This window comes from Musa acuminata, chromosome BXJ3-5 (assembly GCF_036884655.1).
Source record: "Musa acuminata AAA Group cultivar baxijiao chromosome BXJ3-5, Cavendish_Baxijiao_AAA, whole genome shotgun sequence".
NCBI lineage: Eukaryota > Viridiplantae > Streptophyta > Magnoliopsida > Zingiberales > Musaceae > Musa > Musa acuminata.
The window spans coordinates 7,011,476-7,032,528 of NC_088353.1; the positions used below are offsets into that span (position 1 = coordinate 7,011,476).

Consider the following 21,053-nt stretch of genomic DNA (forward strand, 5'->3'; position numbering starts at 1 on the left):
CTACAACTCCATTTTTATCACGTTGCCGCTCTTATCGGCCTCTACAAGCAATCATTGGTCGATCCATCCATCTCTCTCTAGATTCGTTTTACTGACATCCCTATCAATGTCATTCTATGAGAATAGAACGTGACCATCCAACTAAAATAATGTGGAGATGAGGATGAAGAGGGAGGAGAGATGATTGATGTCATGTTAGCAAGCCGTCTAAGAAACGCATCTTTCGATGACTGCAATCAGTACTCTATAATAGTAATCAAGTGTAGACGGCATTGATGGTTTAGGTGGCACAGTAACTCCTATCATTGTTGTGTCAGGTGGGGCGTCACCAAAGGTTGGCTGCAAGTGCGTCGTCTCCCCCACTGGCCTACTCTCTTCTTCTTTGGAAGATGGGCGGTGGCGAAAAGGAAAGAAGAATGTTTATTGCTGAAAGTAGCAGACGATAAAGAGGAATGGAGCAGTAGTCGGAGAAGGAGAGAGTAACCAAGAGGCTGATTAAAGACGGGCTGAAACAGGAAGAGAAGAAGGATCTGTATCTGAATGGGGAGGTGGAGTGCAGAATTACGACGCAGTCTTGATTACTAGATCAGTGCGGAAAGCCGAGGTACCGCTGCGAGCCTCGGGAAATTTACTTGTCCTGATGCGGTGGCACTTCCTTCTCACTGGGATGCAGAAAAGCCAAGACGGTGATGATGACGGTGATGTGCTTGTGATATATAGGATGTGGAGGTGCGCAAGGAGGAGTCCAATTGTGGAAGAAGGCACAGAAAGAGAGTACCTTTGAGAGAAGAAGTGAAGTGAGCGAGCGATGGGAGGGTGGCGGAGAGCCTTCTGCACGTCGGCGACTGTGGTGGCCAGGACGGAAGCAGGAGAGAAGAAGCAGCAGAAGCAAATCATGGGCAGTTCGAGCCCCAGGAGTTGCGCCAAGCTGAGCTTCTTCTCCGGCGGCGGCGGACGAGGGGGGAACAGCCCCTCGACGCCGCGGCTGGCGCTGTGCCGGACTAGTTCCGAGTCTCCGGACAGCTCGAAGCTGCAATGCGACAAGCTTCCCAGTCCCGCCACCGCCAGCGTCAACACCAGCAGGAAGAACCGGAGTCCAGCTCTGTTTCGGCGGAAGGCTCTGTCTACCCCTTCTTCTCCAAGATCCCCATCCGGGTTCGCCCTCTTCAAGCAGCTCTCCCGGGTATGCATTCCCTGCCTCCAAAAATATGCTTCTTTCTCGAAGATGACTGCGGAGTTCTTTGATTCCTGCTGTTTGATTTCCATAAAGATCCAGCGGTCATGGTGTTTCATTTAATCTATCTCGGTGGCTGGATCTCGTTAGGGACTCCCAGCTTCTGGGCGAGCACCATGGTGCGCAGCCTCATTGCAGAATGATGAGGGATGGAACGAGTTCTCTCCCCATCTTTTCCGGTCATTTCAGTTTCCTTTTGGGTTCACAGCGTTTTGATTGCCATATCAGAGCAATTATCCTTCTTTTGACTCTTCTCGTTGTCATAGACGATCGCTGGTATCTGTTGACGTCTTCCTCTTGGGTTGTTGACGTTGTTTTGATGCGGTGGTGGCGGTGGAATTGCAGAGTAGGTGCCGGATATGTACGCAGAGCCTCAGGGCGAGCCGGGAGATGCCGGTCTTCACGGCGGAGTGTTCCCACGCCTTCCACCTTTCCTGCATCGCTGCCCACGTCAGGAGCATGCACGGCAGCCTCGCGTGCCCCGTCTGCTTCGCCACCTTGCGTCGAGCACAGTTGCCCTCCGCTCTCCACCACCAACAAGAGGATGCAGTCGTCGAACAGGTGCTGGCCGGAGAGAGCGAGAACCGGAACAACCCGAACAGAAGAGCTACTAGCGGCGGCGATAGGAATGCTATCAAAATGGGGGAACGGCAGCTGGGACAGAACAGACTGACTGCTGCTGCTGTTAAGGTCTACGACGACGACGAGCCGCTGCTCATCGTGTCCACGACCAACAAGGGCGGAGGTGTGCGGTTCAACCCAATTCCAGAAGCAGCAAACGAGGATGAAGATGAACGTGGGAACGATGAGGATGACTTGGAACGAAAGAACAAGTTCCGTGGGCTCCTCGCGACCCCTCCCTCTCCTAGAAGCCATGGCGGCGGAGTCCCACGTCGGCCGACAACGAGGTCCAGGGCGGGTGGCGTCCAGGTGAGCATGATGCCGCAGGCAGCTCTGCTCTCCGAAGGGCGGAGACACCGGAATTATGTGGTGATGCTCAAGGTGAAAGCGCCACGGATGCGGCCTGCGAATCTCCTCAGCCCAGCGGGCGGGCGCACCCCAATCGATCTGGTGACGGTGCTCGACGTAGGCCAAGGCATGACGGCCGACAAGCTCCAGATGCTGAAGAGCAAAATGCGGCTGGTGGTCTCGTCAATGGGCCCTGCGGATAGACTCTCCGTGGTGGCCTTCTCGGCGGTCGCAGGTGCCAAGAGGCTGCTCCCTCTTCGACGGATGTCGAGGCAGGGCCAGCGCGCTGCCCGCCAGATCGTGGAGAGGCTTGTCGTGGTGGGCGGCGGCGCCCCGTCAGGGGAAGAGATCGTGGCTGATGCGCTCAGGAAGGCCACCAAGGTTCTGGAAGACCGCAGGGAGCGCAACCCGGTGGCCACCATCATGCTCCTATCCGACGCCCGGCAGCAGCAGTCGCAGGACCAAGGAAAGGAGGACGAGCACAACTACCATCACACACCTCTTTGCTCACCACGGGATGCTGGTGATGGCGATATCCGGCCCCATCCCCTACCGATGATGACTTCTGCCGGCCCCGCCACTAGTTATGCACATCTGGCGATTCCCCTCCACGCTCCTGGGTTTGGTGATGGAGCAGCGGGGCCGTCGCAGCAGAAACAGAAGGAGGAATCCTCCGAAGACTCCTTCATGAAGTGCTTGGGCGGACTCGCGTCCTTGGTCATGCGGGACGTCCGCCTGCAACTTTTCCTCCCCTCCGGCAAGATCTCCGCCGTCTACCCATGCGGCGGCGGTGGTGGTGGTGGCGGCGGCGGCTGCAGAGAGGAGGCTCCCGGGGAAGGGAGCTTCGTTCTTCATCTGGGAAACCTCTACGCCGAGGAGGAGAGGGAGCTGCTGGTGGAGCTGCGAGTGCCAGTGTCGTCGTCGGCTGCTTCGGCACCGGAAAACAGCCACCATCAGCTGTCGGTGAAGTGTAACTACAGAGATGCAGCCATCCAAGACGTCATATTGGACGCGGAGCAGATCCTTCTATTGCCACCCCTCCTCCACAGCCAAGCAGCCTCGTCATCCTCATGCTCCGCGACCTCCCAGTGGCTGCGGAATCTCTTCGTCTCCACCCGGGCGTTGGCCGAGTCGCGGCGCCTCGCGGACCTCTCAGACTACGCCACGGCCCACCACCTGCTCTCCTCCGCCCGCTCGCTGCTTCGGCAGTCCGCTTGCGACGCCCAGGACCACGGCCTCATCCAGAACCTGGAAGCAGAGCTCGCCGACCTCGAGCGCCGCCGTCTACTGAGGAAGCAGCACCAGCTCCCTCGTCATCAGGAGCAGCAGGAGGAGTCCCTCTCGCCATCCAATAGGAGGCGGCGGCGGCGAGAGCCTCCGGCGGAGGTGCGAGGGGAGCAGCTGACGTCCACTTCGGCATGGCGCGCCGCCGAGCAGCTGGCGAAGGTGGCCATCATGCGGAAGTCTCTGAACCGGGTCGGTGATCTGCATGGGTTCGAGAACGCCCGGTTCTGAGCAAACCGGAGCCAATTGGGTTCAACTTCATATATATCCGGTTGAATGATTGTACAGATCCTTTAAATGAATTTTCATTTGTACAATGTTGTTATACTTATCAGATGCATGAGGAATAGTACTAATTGGGTATAAAATGACTCAGATATGCCATTAGTACATCAAAGTGGTTTCTTTTTGCCCTAATTTGGGTGTTAACCTTTGGTGAGGCTTGATACATCAAACTTAGTAAACAAATCGACAGTGCTGGATAAGCATAAACAGATGGCATAACTCAGATTTATATTTCTAATATTAGATCGAGTAAGAAGAATATAATACAAAATCCATCGGAAATGGATATAGAGATTTGATATGACGAACTAATATACAAGATGAGGAACACTGCAATCACATACTTGACTATCTGTCAATTTTCTGTGTTTGTGTCATCTGATGGTCAAATGACGGTTTCCATCAGCCGTTCGCGCATCAGCTGTAGGTTGGTTTTCATTCCGAAATTTGTTGATACGTTTTTGCATGCTCACATTTCTGTCAGTCAAATCCAAAAGGTATTAGCTTCTTATTTAGAGAAATATTTTGATTCTGTATCCAAGTGTATCATATAACATGCATTACCTTAATCCATTTGCCATATAGATGAAAGCTTGTTATCATCACTCTTTCTGCCAGATCTTGCTTTTCCTGGGAATTTTCCAATATTTTTACAATCCAAACCTTTACAGCCAAAGATAATAATAAGGGGGAAAAGCCGTGATCAAAGCTAACAAATTCAATACCTTTGCCGGTATGCGGAGAAAGCATTTACCATCAGATGGTTTATTGTCCTGCAAAACATCACACGGTCATATGAATACAGTGAATGAAATTTATATAATCAAATTATGCAAAAAGCATTATAAAATGTATCACTATAGAATGGCTTACTTATATAACCACATATAACTTGGTGGGTTCATTTCATGCAGCTGGTGGAGAACAGTCCTTGCCGCTTTATAGGTGAAGTAATTAAATAGTTGCTGCAAAGTCAACAGATTGTCATTAACATAAATACAGAGATGCAAGATACTTCAATCTGATATATATATTGACCATATTCAGAAGTAATAATATTCTATATCACAGTTAGGCGATGTTTGGAAAGCCAGACATCTCCGCGAAAGAGAATGACTGAGAAGTTAATTTAATCATAATAGTTGTTCATTTCAGTGATACAAGACAAAAATAACAGAACACAGTTTGCTTGTCAAGATAAAAATACAAGAATGGTGCTTTAGCACTCTGTTCTCCTATCAATGTCTGTTCAAGACCTTTACAAGACATAAATCATCAGTTTTCTTCATCACAATATCCAACTAAGGGTTAAAAAGTTACCTATTTTATCGTGATTATCAAACACCATACTTGCACACTTCAGCTACTACTAAGAATCAGGTACCGCTATCTTATAAAAATTTGACATCGAAATGATAAACGGTTTTTCGTTATTTCAGCAAACTAAACATTTCCTCTTGTCATCTTTTGATGGTGAAGTCATTGTTAACTAGTATTTTACATAAATCCAGCACTAGTTCAGTGGTAGGGGAATCAAGGCCTTGTAAGGGTAAGGTGTTATCTCCAACCTCATAGGTACCTTTTGACCATATGAGATTGCCCAGAGTGAACATTCCTTATCAGCCAACTACCGCGAGCTGACATCCCATGAGGACAAATGATGAAGTCCACCATGAGACCTCTAAAAGGCCTTGACTTCCCTACGAGGGCGGGCGCACTGATGAGTGAGCTATTAATCTCATAAGCCAAGAACCAATGATGACTCTAACAACATACTAACCTGATCCAATATTTTCTTTTCCTTCTAAATTATGTAGGCTATCAATTTCAAATTATATATAGAAAAACCGGCAATAGAAAGACAAATCTTACAAGAAATGAGGAAATGAGGCAATCATTAGTCACCTATTCGCACTACCATGCAACGGAAGCTACATAAGCAATTCATCGAGCATCTAAAGGGCAAGCGTGAAACATTACACGGCAGTTACCCTTTTACCACACGAACGTCGTCGAATCCCTCTTCGTACTGCCCGCCCATCTCGGCCACGACCAGGCCGCACGTCCTCCTGCTTCGCGTCTGCCGCTTCAAGAGCGCCGGCGCAAGGCGGCCGCGTCGAGCGTGACAGGCATCGAGGAAGGAGCTTCCGAGCTCGAGGGAACAGCCCGGCGGCCTGAGCGGGGGGCCGCGTCGAGCCCGAGGCAGGGCGAAGGCAGGGAGTCCACGGCGATGTCCTCTAAGGCCATTGATGCGGCCATCTCGTGCCCAGATTCCAGTAAGGTCGGTGTCGTGGTCGTTGTTGTTTTTGTTTTTCGTTTTTTCGTTTTTTCGTTTTTTTGTTTCAAGAAAAAAAAAACTGTGTTAAAACTTGGGTTAATTATAAATTAACTCTAGATTTAAAAATTTTACATTGAAATTACTATAATCATCAAAGTAAAATATTTAGATTTATTTATACTAACGTTACTAATTTTACCTATGAAAACTTAAAAACATTGTGAAAAAAGTAATTTCAACGTTGTAGTTGGTGGCGACTAACGGTGGTGTCGTTGGAGGCCGTAGGTGACTGTCGTAGATGAGAATAGTGACGACGAGAGATGAGAGTCGTTTTACATATGCGTGATGTCGAGCTGTCACGAATGGTTATCGCGCACTCGCAACAACTTCGTTCAACGAACCGTTCGTCGTTTTTGTATGCTTGAACAGAGACATGGTAGCCTGTTTTGCCTTGGCTTTATGTGTTTTTGCTTTTAAAAATACATATTCGAACAGGTTGCAATGCACAGTGTGATCGCTCACCACACCGAGTCAAAAAGCCCCAAATTGGCTCCGTTTTTGCATGTCGCAGGCTATTTTCTGCAGCCCGCTGCACCCGCGAAACGTCAGCCATCTCAGCACCCTAGAACCCCCCGGGTGGCACAGGGCTGGATGGGGCTTCGGCATATTGTCGGGCATTGAAAAATCTTCACAAGTTCGTACGTTGACTTGATGGGAACTTGCCTTCGTGCCCGACGCCCGTTGAGCAGTTGTTTGTGGACTTACAACTATTTGTTCTACCTTCTAAAGTCTTTGTTTTCCTTATTTCTCTCTTTTCTTCTGTGCACACAAGGTGCTTGCTGAATTGCTTGTAAAGCTTCCCTCTTTGCGAGATGCCGGGACTTGTCCGTCGCTCATTTTTAATCTAATCAACTTTCTATTTTACTAGTCATTCAGGACCTGTACGAGGTTACAACTAGGTTGAACCTTTGCGGACGCATATGTCGTAAGAACGCCTCAAAACGTAGGTAATTCTAGCTAAGTCCGAGAAGTTTGCGCAATGGTGCGTCGTGACTTAGGCAACTCAAGCTAAATTTGCGTTTTAGCTACAAGGGTGTCTCACAACTTAGACAATTCCAGCTAAGTCCGTGACAGAACGGCCCTTTAGTCACTCGATAATTACGTCGACATTGATGCAATTGTCGAGCGACGAAATAGTCGCTTGACATTTGTGTCGACGCTAACACAAATGCAGAGTAACGCCGCTCAATAATTATGTCAATACCGACATAGATGCAGAGCGACATCGTCGTCCAACACCGTCATCCGCCACCACCAATATCGTCCGTCACCACCAATTAAAATATTAAAATTATTTTTTCTCATTATTTTAGTGTTTCTATTGTTAAAACCGACGACGTTACGATAAATAGACCTAGATATTTTATTTATAATAATAAAACTTTTAATATCTAATTACACTTAACTCTTAAACTTAGAAAGATACAAAATACTCATAAAATATATAATAATATATAAACTTAAACAATTTGATATATTATTAAAGCCAATGTTTATTGTTTGACGGTCACTATAGTGACACAAGCTATAATTAATTAATTTTTTTCAAAATCAATGTAGAGACATCCACCAAGGCGGTATTTAGATCGATCAGATCAAACTGGAAAATCCAATGCACAGAATGCTCTTTAAACTTGTTAGAACAAAACATACACCATTTGAGGTGATGGCATCATGCCATCATCCCATAAACCTATTCTGGTGGTATGGCCTATCATAAACGTGATGTGACCATGGTCGGATAAATCATCACACTAAAAATGCGATAGACGATTGCAGAGAAACTGCTATGCTCATGTGTAGCTCCAATGTATAGCTTACGTGAAAGTAAAAATAAATAAATAAGAAGACAAAAAAATAAGATGACTTTTGGTTAATATTCACAAACCTTAACCCATGATGTTTATGTGACACAGAAAGCAACAACCAATATCGCAACGCACATCTTTAACAATATCCCATATGAAAATTTAGTTCATCAGTTTTTTGTCTGCTTTTTGCATCCAATGTCTGAAGGAAATTACAAGGACCGAAATTTAAGTAGCACAAAACTTTTTGATCTCATTGACAGCATTCTTTGAGTTACAGAAGATAAACTTGTTTCCTTTGCAACATGGGAAATTGAAGGAAAACTAGATCGCAGAATAATCAATATAATGAAGACATGAAGTCGTAAAATTGTGTATAAAGCAAGGTTTGCCGTACCGGACTGTACCGCCCGGTACGGGCGGTACGTACCGGTCCGATAGGCCAGCGGTACGCGGACCACTCCGTACCGTACCGACACTGTAGCAGTGTACAGTAGCACTGTAGCAGTGTACAGTGCTCGGTACACGTGAGTGTACCGCTCGGTACACCTGGGTGTACCGAGCGGTATACCGTACCGTACCGGTACCGAGCCCGGGTCGAAACGCCGGTACGGTACGGTACGGCGAACCTTGGTATAAAGGTTTATAAACCCTTGATAATTTGATGTGAAACTGATCTAATCATATTGACGGTATTATCTGATTGGTCTGGTATGCTGCAATATAGAGGCAATATAATAAAATGTGGAGGTAGACACTCGTAGTCAACCTTCACAGCCAGTATAAAGATCAAGAATGAGTGCCGCAGGCAGAGCTACCATTGATCCTCTACCTTTTCTTGGTAAGCTTTGGATTCTTGCACATCCGAATGCTTAGAGGTGTAACTTCTACCAATTCATCTTCTTGAATGTATTCTATACAGTCGTCCAAACTATAACTTAATGGTGAATCCAGAACCACTGCATAGAGAAGGAAAAGACTAGTGAGACAACTAGATCTAAGAGGATAAGATGTGGAGAATGTTTGATCTAACAAGCTGTTTCAACACCATAGTTGAGGCTTTGACCAGCAGATATGATATTTAATCAGAAACAGCGCATGATCTAAACCTAAACTGACTAGTTTCACAGCACAATGAAGCATGTTCATATTTTAACAAGTTTCTCATGTCTTTGTTGCATGCCATAAGCTCTTCACCTAAAGCCTTTAACCTCAAGTATCCTAGCAATATATTGGATCACAATTTAAATCGTTGGTTGTTTGATACAATATTTAATATCACAATATGAAAATAATAACAAACATCGTTCAGAACTTAAAACTGTACTCTATTTGTTCTAAAGAAAAATGTGCACAAAGATTATCATAACTGTCCCCAACCACCACCAAATCTACTTAAGCATTTGCAACAAGCCCACAATACTAGCAATCAAATAAATCTGAACATTGTCATACTATATCTCACTAATTTTGAACATAAATTAGTGATTATACTCTTTCAAGCTGTTAACTGATTCTTTCCACCATACAGGAACACACTGATATATCTTCTAAGGACATAGGACAATGAGCTTGTCTACTACAGACCATGCTTTTGACCCACTTTGGAAGAAAGGATTAGGAATCAAGTTCTGTACAAAACCTTCAAGTCAGAGGTTTCACCATGCCACGGACATCAAAGGTTGTTACTAGCAGCTTTATTTTGTTAGTTAAGATACATAGCAACCAAGATATTGATTATAGCCTATCATAATTTTAGATGTTCCTATATTTTCAGGGATCAAGATGCTTTTTTCTATAGGATCCTCTTACCTCAATCTCCTCCTCATCCTTCTCCAAATCTAAGAATGTTTGCTGATATGTGAGACTTAAGCCACAATAATACATAATCTCATGTTCTACTTATGTAGACTGTAAGCCAAATTCATAGGCTCAATTTGCACAAACAAATTCTAGTTTGAAAAAGGTTAGACTTCTCCATCTGTCACTATTAGGTCTTTTAGTACAAGTATAGAGTGAAATTCTCTTTGTCTGGATCCAAAATCACAGTAGCTTAAATTCATCCCTTAAGGAAAATTGGAAAAATGACAAAGGAACACCAATACTTGCTTCACATTGTTAAACAATCAATCAACACATTTTTGAGCCAAAAAATACCATTAGAAAGGGACTTGTCTGATTCCGTATTTTTGTACATCATGGAATCAAATACAATGGTACACCAACTATGCTGATTTGTATACATTAGTTCCACAACACACTAGTATGCCAATACAGTGACTGTACTAAAATACTGAAATTTTAAACCAATTTATTTTTTTCATTTTTAATGGTGTATTGAGTTATTATATTATCATAATAGTTGGTGTTGCTAAAAAAAATTATGATACAGGTAGCACCATGCTGCACATGAATATACTGCATTTTTAAAAAAAAAAGTCATCAACACGGTTAAATCTACTTGTCTAAAACAATTGACATTAATCTGGTCTTAAATAAACCACAGATCCAAAATCACAATAACTAAATCTGATAATTATATTTATTTGTTTCAAACATTAGAACTCTAATCTACCCTAAGAAACTTTCATTCATGTTGAAGATATTATCTTTATCCTCCTTGTTCATCTAGTATTGGTTTTTAAAACAATCGTTTTGAATTCTTTTCTTGTTTCCAACCGTCAGATAGATGCTTACACTAAGGCCTCTAGGTTTCACAGTTTGTGCTGTAAAATGATTAAAAAAATGTCAAATTTGTAAATAATTAAAAAATACAGTTAGAAAGACAACATGTCTATTGTTTATCTGCAAAAAAAAAAATCTCAAACCTAATGATATGAATATATGCATGTGCATATAAATAACCTAAAACAACTCAAATAAAGTACAGTTTTGTAAACATCTCTGGTTCGCTATATAACATGAGAAAGAATCCCAGTCAATTCTAGAAAGCATGCATCTTTATCCTTAGGTAGATAATTGGGTAGTAAGGGATCACTACATCTATGCCAAGATAGTTCATAAGGTGAAAAAGAAAGGGCATACAATCTTATTATGCAAATTAAAAAGAGCTTAGTGGTTGAATGTTATTGTTTAGTTTACATAAAGAACATAACTGCACATATATGTACATCTGTAGGCAATGAATATGCATGTTTGACACTTCAAGGTGCACTTGTATATTTTACAAGCTTCTAATTCATGATCACCATATGACTCACCTGTCTGTTCCTTGTTAGATCGTATATTAGTTGCAGCCTTCTTCTTACAAACGTTTAGAGATAAGTCACCAGGACGCTGATGGCTACCTACAATTTGACCTTTATATACTTCCATACCAGGGCTAATAAACAGCTGACCTCTTTCTTGTGCACTGAAAAGAGCGTAAGAGGTAGTGCTTCCATCTTCAAAAGCAACCTGTTTCACAATTTCCATACTTGATTTTAATATAATCACCGTAAGGTTGGTGAAAGAAATAATATTAGAATTAGAATATAGGTTATACCAAAGATCCCTGGTCTCGGGTGCTAATATCTCCTGCCCATGGTTGATAGCCATCAAATACTGTGTTCAAAACTGCTGTGCCTCGAGAAACTGTTAGAATCGCATTCCGCAATCCAAGAAGGCCACGAGTGGGGATTTTGTATTTAATCAATGATGTCCCCTCAGATCTATAATGACAGAACCCATTCATGAGGATATATCCTAGTGGAAGAGAATATCGAAGGAAAAGGATTCTGCTGAATAAATCATATATTTCACAAATAACAAGAGGATCAGGCATATATAGCTAACTCATAGTATGCATTGCAGAGAATTCAAGTTAAATTACTACAGTTACCAATTTCTACTAACAATCAGATGATCCAACCAAACTCTTAAGGGTCGACCTAGTCCAGGATAAGTTTTGCAGTGTCATAGCACTATTAAGAACTAACACAGGTTTGAACCACCATTGGCACCCCTTGTTTCAGGCTTTCAGCCAGGGGCTGGTGTAATACTATGCTTAATTCACATTTATGAACTTGGCAGAGTTGCTCAGATAAGTTATTGTAACTCAACATCTAAACTATCAATTGTGAAATTCAGAACAGAAAGCACATCAATCATCCTTTCTACAAGCTCTTGGAAGCAGGCATATGCAGGAAAGAATGATATGAACAGAGGAAGATATAGCAGACAGACCCAACCCCCTGCATATCAAACATCTGCCCACGCCTTTTTCCTAGTAGTTCAACTACAGGCCCCATATATTCTTCTGGCAGCTCCACAGTAGCAATCTGCACAAAATAATAAAGAATATTAGCATTTTCATCTGCACTGTGAAAACTTCATAAGAAACTTAAAAGGAATGTAACTCATAATTCTTCTAGTCTTATAGAAAATGTTGAAGGATAACTTTTACCTCAAACGGCTCCAGCAACTTATCATCTATATATTTGTTAATAACCTTAGGTGGCCCCACCATAAACTCATATCCTTCTCTTCGCCTGCACAAATCTAGGTCCAGTGGGTTATAAGGTTCTTAGGATTAAAATCAGAAATTTGAGAAGTCTTACATATTTTCAATCAAGATGGTAAGATGCAGTGTACCCCTTCCACTAACAATAAATGTATCAGAGGTTTCACCATCTTCTACTTTCATAGCCAAGTTTCTTTCAAGCTCACGATAGAGCCGATCCCGAAGATTCCGACTTGTTACATATTTCCCCTGAAAATTAATCAATAGAAGTTTTTTATGCAATCTAAGCCATGTGAAGATTTCATGCTTGACAACGGACTTTTCAGTAACTATTATGAGTGTCACTTTTTCTTCTCATGGAGAGATCTTTCTCCTTAGTGGCATAATTGCAAAATGCATAAAATATGATAATCATCCTTACAGGTGAACACATGCACCAGCACAGATCAGTCACACTACCAGCATCAGTTGACAATGAGTTGTTTGTGATACCATTTAAGCATAATATAATGCCATCAAATTGGAAGACAGCATCATCCCATCTAGCATTAAAATTATTTGATCAAACCAGATGGCTGGGAGAAAACAGAACCATGATAGCATGTCCCAATGTAGTGGCTATCAATAACAGTCATATTTAACGGAAGTGATAGCAAAATACAATATAGATGCTTCAATCTCTTGTAATAGTTCAAAAAATGTTATCGATCACTAAAAGTGTAGTGCATTTGAAAGCAAAATGACAAAAAAATGAAGCAGTTATCAATAATTAGAAGTGAAATTCAGCTGGAGGCAAAATGACAAAAGAATGATGCAACTATAATATTTGTTAGCTATTTGACAATTATCTTGGTTCAACAAATTGACCATTATAACATAAAATATTGCAACAGGAGTTATATGCATAATTTAGTCTGGAGGCATAGTGAGCCCAAACATGACTAAGAAAAAAAAAATCTTCGCTGGGACAATTGACGTAAGAAAACAAGGTATCCAACTAAAATTATCAAGAGTAATATGCCACATAATATGAAAGATACACAGGTAGTAGACCCAAACTCAAGGACAACATTAAGCAGAGAGCACAATGCAGACAGTAATCAATTTTATGAAAACTGGACTGTTCACTAACCTGCACTAACATCAAAAAAGAGGAATCCAGTCATAACCATAATTTAACATAACCAAGAATTAGACAACAACTTAAGCATGTGAACATAAACTTCGTGTGTAACATTCAGAACTTATCTAACACAACAACCATGTTAATCAGACCATTAATTTGGATGTATATTGCAAAAATACTTATGTTCGAGATGCTGGAACATTTTATTAATTGTAAAGGAACTCTATCGCATTATCATACCTCTCGACCAACAAAAGGTGAAGTGTTGATAGAGAAGGACATTCTCACTGTTGGCTCTTCCACCCTAATGGTAGGTAATGCTTTCCCAGAGCTTTTGTCAGCTATAGTCTCCCCAATCTGCAGAATGTATCGGAATCATAACTTTATTATGCCACAGTTTGTAGCCATTTGTTCCAATTATAACTCTTTAGTTGATCTCTGAAGGCAGAATGCAGTGATGCTAACCATTATGTCATTAATACCACAGACAGCACATATGTCACCAGCCTGTACTTGCTCAACTGGAACTCTGCTGAAATTCTCATAAACAAAAAGCTCACTGATTTTAGCAAATCTGCATGTATCATCTGAAGTGCATACCTACAAGAAAGATAACAATGCAGGAAAATTAAGGACCAACTGAACCAAAATAGTCACCAACAGATGTTTCCTATATGTTCCTTGTTAAACATAGCATGTTTATATGTAGCATAATTGAATTTACTAGCCACTCTCAAATATTGTATTTGCTAATCGGTAACAAAACACTATAATTGAGGAGCAATTCTATGTCATCAGTTCTAGATATTAGTCAAAGTTCTCAAATTCATGTTGTTGATAATGCAAGCACTTGCGAGGCTTAACTTGTATTGTATATCAAGCAGAAATACAAATAATACTTCATAGCTCAACTTGTAATGTTTATCAGGCATGAATAGATATGAAACTTCACAATTGTGTCTAAGAAGTATATATTCTGTGCAACAGGCAAAGTGAACTCAAGAATATCACTTGGAAATATGAATCTCAAAATGGTTAACTCAAGAAAATGCACAATTGTCATACACGGCAGAGAAGTTCTAAATCAATCTCATTGACAGGATAAATAGTTAGCTATCTAAAGCAACCTAATTTCTTCAAGATTCAAACCAGCTAGGGCAAAGGTCAAGTTATCCACAGAGGCAAAATGTAGAGATATGGAGAAAAGATGGCCAAGAGTGAAACAGGATACAAGAAATGGGAGCCATTAAAAGCAATATATAGTGCAAAATTATTTCTGCAAATAGTAAACAACATATAGAGTATCAACAAAAGGATGATTAGGAGATTTAAAAAAGAAGCAGATGAAAATATAGGAATTACGGAAATCTAAGAAAGGATTGCCATCTCAGATAAGCACCAGAAATTTATGGTTCTTACAGACACACACAGCAATATAAGAAACTGCTTATCCAAAATTTACTTCTATGTAGATTAGAAATACATAATTGAACTGTTCTCACCTTTACTTCTGTGCCTTTTTGCAGAACCCCAGCATGCAGTCTTCCAATTGCTATTTTACCTTTATGTTCATCATACTCAGTGTTTGATACCTGTGGTAGCATTATTAGAAAATCACTACACCAAATACAGAAGAGAAAGAGAGATATTTTGATATTTATTTCATTTAGCAAGGGAAAATAACCCCATGAACAAGAAGACAAATATTTGCCACAAAATAAATCTAATATTAGCTTTCCCACTTTATTGAATAAATCATAGAACTAGGAGAAAGAACAAAAAGAAAGTAGGGAAAAGATGTTAACTGGCAATAGGACAAATACCAATATTTCCCTTCTGTTAGAGTCATTCACCTTCTATTTTCTACAACTGACAGCCCCTTTATTTGAATACCCCATTAAGACCCAAATCCCAAATTAAGACTAGAAAACAAGCTACACCTATGAGGAAAAAACCACAAAACCTTCAATTTTTAGGAAATTCATGATGCCACAAAATCACACTTAGTGGAACATTTTTTTTTTTACTTTGATACCCATTTACAGAATACAGGAAACATCAAACTCCAGAAGCTCTTCTGGGGCATTGGAGACTCCAGCTAACTATTTTGTCCCCTATTTTTCTTCATAGTAATGCAGTGAATAGATTTTTATACATGTTACAGTTGCTGCATACCTTTTTTTTTCTCTTCATTTCTTCTTTGTTTCTTTATTATTGTTAACAGAAACTTGAAAAACCCAAATACAAACAAAGAAAAGGCTAAAAATTATCACTGACAAGCATCTGTGTAGGACCATCTTTGTTAATACTGGGCTCTGGTATGCATCTAAGTATGGCCTCAAATAGTGGCCCAAGATCATCAGCAAGATTGTCTGGAGATAGTCCAGCCTTTCCTTTAATGCCACTTGCATAAATCACTTGGAAATCACACTGCAAATATCAGAAATAAATCAAGGTTTTTTAGTTAACAAAGAAGCTACTTTAGAAACTTTGCAAAAGCTAAAAACTAGAAAATATGTATTAAAGCATGGTCTACCTGTTCATCAGTCGCATTTAATTCAATAAAAAGTTCGAATGTGGAATTTATGACAAAGTCTGGACGAGCTGAAGGCCTATCAATTTTATTTACAACAACTACAACAGCATGACCAAATTCTAAAGCCTTCTTTAAAACGAATCTTGTTTGTGGCATCGGCCCCTCTACTGAGTCTACCTGCAGAATAAATATTTAGATAGTTATCAGGAAAGCTAAAAGATCAGAAATTAGCACAAAAAAGTGAATTTCTTAAGAACATAATGAGATAAACATAGATAGCTTTCTATAGGATCATATCATGATGCAACTATTTGAATAAATTGGTGGAAGGGACAGAATTCTATCAACAACTAACCAACAGTATGGAAGGAAAACTGATGCAAAACAGTAAAAAATGATTTGATCCCTGATGCACCATCTAAGAGGACTTCCATGATCTTATTTCCATGATAAATCTTTCAAAGTGGAATTAAGAAATGTATCAATGAATTTCAAGCATCCTTATCGTAAGGATTAATATTGATAGTAAATTTCAAAAATATACCACAAGGAGAACCCCTTCAACCATGTTCAGGACACGTTCAACTTCCCCACCAAAGTCAGAATGACCTGGAGTATCAATTATGTTTATCTTAGTTCCCTTGTAGGATATGGATGTGTTTTTGCTAAGTATTGTAATTCCCCTTTCTCGCTCCAAATCGTTTGAGTCCATTATTCTCTCTTGGACGGTTTGGTTATCACGAAAGACCTGAAAAAAGGAAATCAACAATATAAGGTTAGTCAAGAATGATGGCATATCATATAACTAAACAGTCCAAACAGGTTATTATGCATAATACAGAGATGAAACTTTTAGAGTAGATACCATTATAGTTATTAACAAATTTTACCCATAGCGGTTCTTAATATTTATGAAATGTTCTCTGGATGTTAGAGAAACACATGTGTAAAACGATCTTGAATATTGTTTGTGAATGCCATCATCTATAAAGCAATAGTACAGATATCGGACACCAAAACAACACAGCATGTATAAATTGATATGTTAAATCTTTAAAATAAGGTACCATCTGGAAATAAAGATATGAGAAATTTTGGCATATAGTATTAGAATATGTAGTTCCATGACATGATAAATCACTATCCTATTTATCACACAAATATTAAATTTTAGTGACATTATACTTCAAAAATATAGAAAGGAAAATAAATCTTGAAAAATAGGATACATTATGTGATAGATATAGCAATAAAGATATGAGAATGCTTGATATTGGTAGAATGTGTAGTTCCACATCATGATAATAATAAAAGGTAGTTAAATATAATCACTAACCTATTAATCATGAAAAAAATCAATTATAGAAACATTGCACTTAAACAATATAAATAATAGTGAAAACTTATGGTTACAGGAAATCAGATTATCATATTAATTTTTAATCATAATCTAATAATTAATAGCAAATAAAAACTATATATCATTATATGTATAATAAAAAATTCAAGAAAAACAAGTTCTTCGAAAAAGTGCCTGTGAAGTATCCATAAATAACCTAAACAAAACTATTTGACATATATCAATGAAGTATCCCACAAGTATCATATTTGGCACACAACCCATACATAAGTATCCATGTCTCATAGTTGATCCAAGAAACTAATTCGTTCCCTATACTAATCAAATGCAAAAGCAATACATAGTTATATACTATTCTCATGGAAAGATTATGAGGAGCTCCATATTTTTAAAGATGACATTTAAGAAACACCATGATTAAAAAAGGCATGCACAACAATCAATTGTAATAGAAATTTTACACAAATCTTTGTAGACTACCATGAGAGGTCATAGGGCATTTACGGTATTGTGCTACTAAGAAACATACTTCATGCAAGATCAACACTACCTTTGCTTGCTTCAACATCGCATCCACCAGTGTCGTCTTACCATGATCTACATGAGCAACGATCGCTATATTTCTTACATCTCTTCTTGTCATTGACGTCTTCTTTGATACTACAACAAATTAGTACATATTATACACTCCAAAACCTTTTCAAGTCATCATAAAAATGCATAATTGTCGAAAATTCAAAGCATTTGAAATCAACTTATGTTTCACAACTTGAAAAGTCAAAGATGGATACATATAGTTGGAAGGAAAAAACTTGCCAACCATTGCTTAAAGCCTGAAAATCTTTATATTGTTAGAAAACGATAATAAACATAATCCATAATCATTTCAATTATATTAAAGAGGATCCTAAAATGTCCTGTCATATTCATTTGCTGCTTTAGCAGGCAGAAGGTTATTGTTGAACTAATAAAACATCCCAAGAAATATTGTAAGAGCCAAGCACATTGCCTTATGATGACCACGAGTTCCTACTCATTAGAGAAGAGAGTATAACCTGTTAATAAGGCAGCATCCATATGTCATAACATATAATCATTTGGTTAAAATCATACTAAGAGGACCATATAAGAAATAGTACTTTGTGTTGACAACAACACATTTTCTAAGTGCCAGCTTCAAGGCATCCTAGTTATGTTATATTACATTATGCACCACATGATAAATGGATGATTGTTGAAAGCATGCCTGAATGGTACTAAGGCCAAATGACCCAATCTTGGGCCTTGCCTCAGTCAAGGCCCAGCAACTTTAACAAGGCATACCAAAGGTGCATGTCTTATGTGCCTTTCAGAAAATCATGCATGGAAGGCACGCCTTATGATACTTATAATTGTATTTCCTTCTTATATATAAGATTACGATATGACACTTGTTAGGATTTTTCAATTATTCAATAAAAAAATAAACTAACAAAGGGCATTTCACCTTGCACTTCTCCCTGCTAGAATGCAAGAAACTGATCTTGTCATGTCTTTGCTGCTTTACACTCTCGTTTATTGTATTCTTCTTTGTTTTCGTTCCTTGTTCTCTATTGGACTGCTAAAAGGTGCATATCCTATTACTTCTTCATTTGGTGTTAATGTTCTAGTTTGAATTATACTTGTTAATTATGCCTTGTTTTGTTGTTGCATCACTGTTGCCACCTTTTTTTTGTTTTGCTATCGCATTGTGTAGCTTTCTTTCTTCTTCCTCCAACATGTGAACTTTATGTTCATAGACATGTATACTCTTCCAATTGAGCATACCAAGTCGTATGGTATGCCATATTTAATTAACTATGATTTCGTGTTTATATTCTATACTTAGTATCTTCTTTTTTTTTGTTTGAATTTTACATGTTCACCTGTTTTGACCTGGGGAAGCCGCCAAACAACTAGAACACTTGTAGACACTGGCTTTTCCACTCATATAGCAACTGAATTCCAGTATCAAGTATTGTTGTCGGTGTTAATGAAATTTTAATCATTAAAACTAACGCTTCATTAATTGGCAAATTGAATCGATTTTGTTTCACAGGATAACACCGATAATAAATTTAAACTCAATGCTACAATGGGTCCACACAGTCAAACAGATGGATAACTCACAAGAATGCCCTGCCACAGGCAGTTCACTGTGCCTTGTAGCAGTTTACTGATAGAATGCACAATATAAAGCATCCCAATCAAACATCATGAAAATTTTCTATGAATTTTAAGAGAATATGGAGCGGCTCCATATAGAGGAAAAGCAAAGCAAACAACTGAGAACACCAATCAGAACAAGCGTTCTGCCAACTTTAATCAAAAACCATGTTCCAGTTCCACGTACTTCCCTTAATTAATCAGATATAGCCACGATTCTAACACACATATCATCAAGAATCTCCAACACGAACTCCAAACCACCGAGTAATTGACCGAAACTGTGCTGAACAGAAAAATAAATACCAGAGGCAGCTTCCTTGGCGGTGGACGTCGTCGAACATCTGGTGGCCGTTCGACGCAGCCGCGCATTCGGATTAGAACATCCCCTGGAGTTTAAAAAAGGGCAAGACACACGCCGGCCAAGAATCTCCTTGAAGAAGCAGACGGAGGTAGTAGCTTCCCTGGGGTTTCGGTAAGTGTTAGCGCTGGCCGGGAGGCGAGGCGACGGGCCGAGCGAAGTCCGGATGCCGATCGCCATCTCCATTGCTCAATGCCTTGGGATTTGGCAATCGAGGCCCAAAAGGCAACGGAGACGAGGGTAAAAGAGTGGTCGCGCCGTGACCTTTAAAGATATGTCGCTTGTGGTGTTCCGCCGGAATCCATCTGTAGAGCCCTATGCCGGTTAGCGGCCTTCTAAATCGACGGTTCAGATGGGCGGAAGTCGTTTATGGAAGGTGAGCCTTATTCGGTACCGGAGGAGCACCGTTTATGAGTAGCGACGTGGCTGAATCGCGTGGGCTCAGGCTTCTCGCCCAGAGCTCATGGTTGGTATTCCTCGGATGGCCGCAGCCGCTGCCGATTCCGGATCCGTACCCGATCCGAGTCGAACCTCGTTTTGGATCCGTAAACATCGGATTTGGAGTTCGGAATCCGAGAAGAATCGAACGAAGTGAAGTGAAGTGAAGTGAAGTGAATTATTCTATTAAATCATATATAATATTAAGCTAATTATAATTAATCGTCATTAACATCTCGATCCTTATTATTTTAAAATTTATATTAAGATTTTTATATCTATAAAAATAAAATATTTAATTTGTTACTTTAATCATATTTATTTTTAAATTTTATTAAATTATTTTAAAAATATTTTATTTTTATAAGTAAAAAGATTGTAACGTAAAGATCGAGATATTAAAGGTAACTAAGTATATCGATAATTAATAATTAATATTATAGTATTAAACCAACAAACAATGGCATCCCATCAGAACCGTCCGTTTCCCTCCCCGTTTTGATCTCAATCACTGGACTTTATACTGTCAAAACAACAATGGAATATTTTTTATATTTTTATCCAAAACAAACGAACGAACGACTGAGATTATGGGAAGTGAGATGGACGACTTTGATGAGACCTTTGCTTCCCTAAAGTGTAGAATAGTGTGTTGAATCGTCGAAGCT

At 40.0% G+C, this 21,053-nt stretch overlaps 2 protein-coding genes and 1 long non-coding RNA gene across 4 annotated transcripts; 1 reads left to right on the forward strand and 2 right to left on the reverse strand.

The window, feature by feature from the left end:
* The first annotated feature begins 275 nt into the window (after positions 1 to 275).
* Positions 276 to 3,804, forward strand: LOC103984964 (E3 ubiquitin-protein ligase WAV3). Its single transcript, XM_009402556.3, has 2 exons — positions 276 to 1,183; positions 1,580 to 3,804. The coding sequence occupies exons 1-2, from the start codon at positions 809 to 811 to the stop codon at positions 3,716 to 3,718; spliced, it is 2,514 nt and encodes an 837-aa protein (XP_009400831.2). The 5' UTR covers positions 276 to 808; the 3' UTR covers positions 3,719 to 3,804.
* A 165-nt stretch (positions 3,805 to 3,969) lies between these two features.
* LOC135637814 (uncharacterized) lies at positions 3,970 to 6,127 on the reverse strand. Of its 2 annotated transcripts, none has more exons than XR_010496392.1 (5): positions 5,764 to 6,127; positions 4,646 to 4,737; positions 4,498 to 4,545; positions 4,337 to 4,402; positions 3,970 to 4,249 (listed from the first exon to the last, which is right to left on the reverse strand). It is a non-coding gene; the product is annotated as an uncharacterized LOC135637814 (long non-coding RNA). The 2 variants fall into 2 exon arrangements; XR_010496393.1 differs by having other exon boundaries at positions 5,753 to 6,127.
* A 1,944-nt stretch (positions 6,128 to 8,071) lies between these two features.
* On the reverse strand, positions 8,072 to 20,177 carry LOC103984965 (putative elongation factor TypA-like SVR3, chloroplastic). Its single transcript, XM_009402557.3, has 14 exons — positions 19,893 to 20,177; positions 17,953 to 18,062; positions 16,587 to 16,790; positions 16,043 to 16,219; positions 15,784 to 15,936; positions 15,009 to 15,098; positions 13,972 to 14,106; positions 13,747 to 13,863; positions 12,478 to 12,629; positions 12,324 to 12,408; positions 12,104 to 12,198; positions 11,424 to 11,589; positions 11,140 to 11,335; positions 8,072 to 8,877 (listed from the first exon to the last, which is right to left on the reverse strand). The coding sequence occupies exons 1-14, from the start codon at positions 20,131 to 20,133 to the stop codon at positions 8,747 to 8,749; spliced, it is 2,052 nt and encodes a 683-aa protein (XP_009400832.2). The 5' UTR covers positions 20,134 to 20,177; the 3' UTR covers positions 8,072 to 8,746.
* Positions 20,178 to 21,053: the final 876 nt, after the last annotated feature.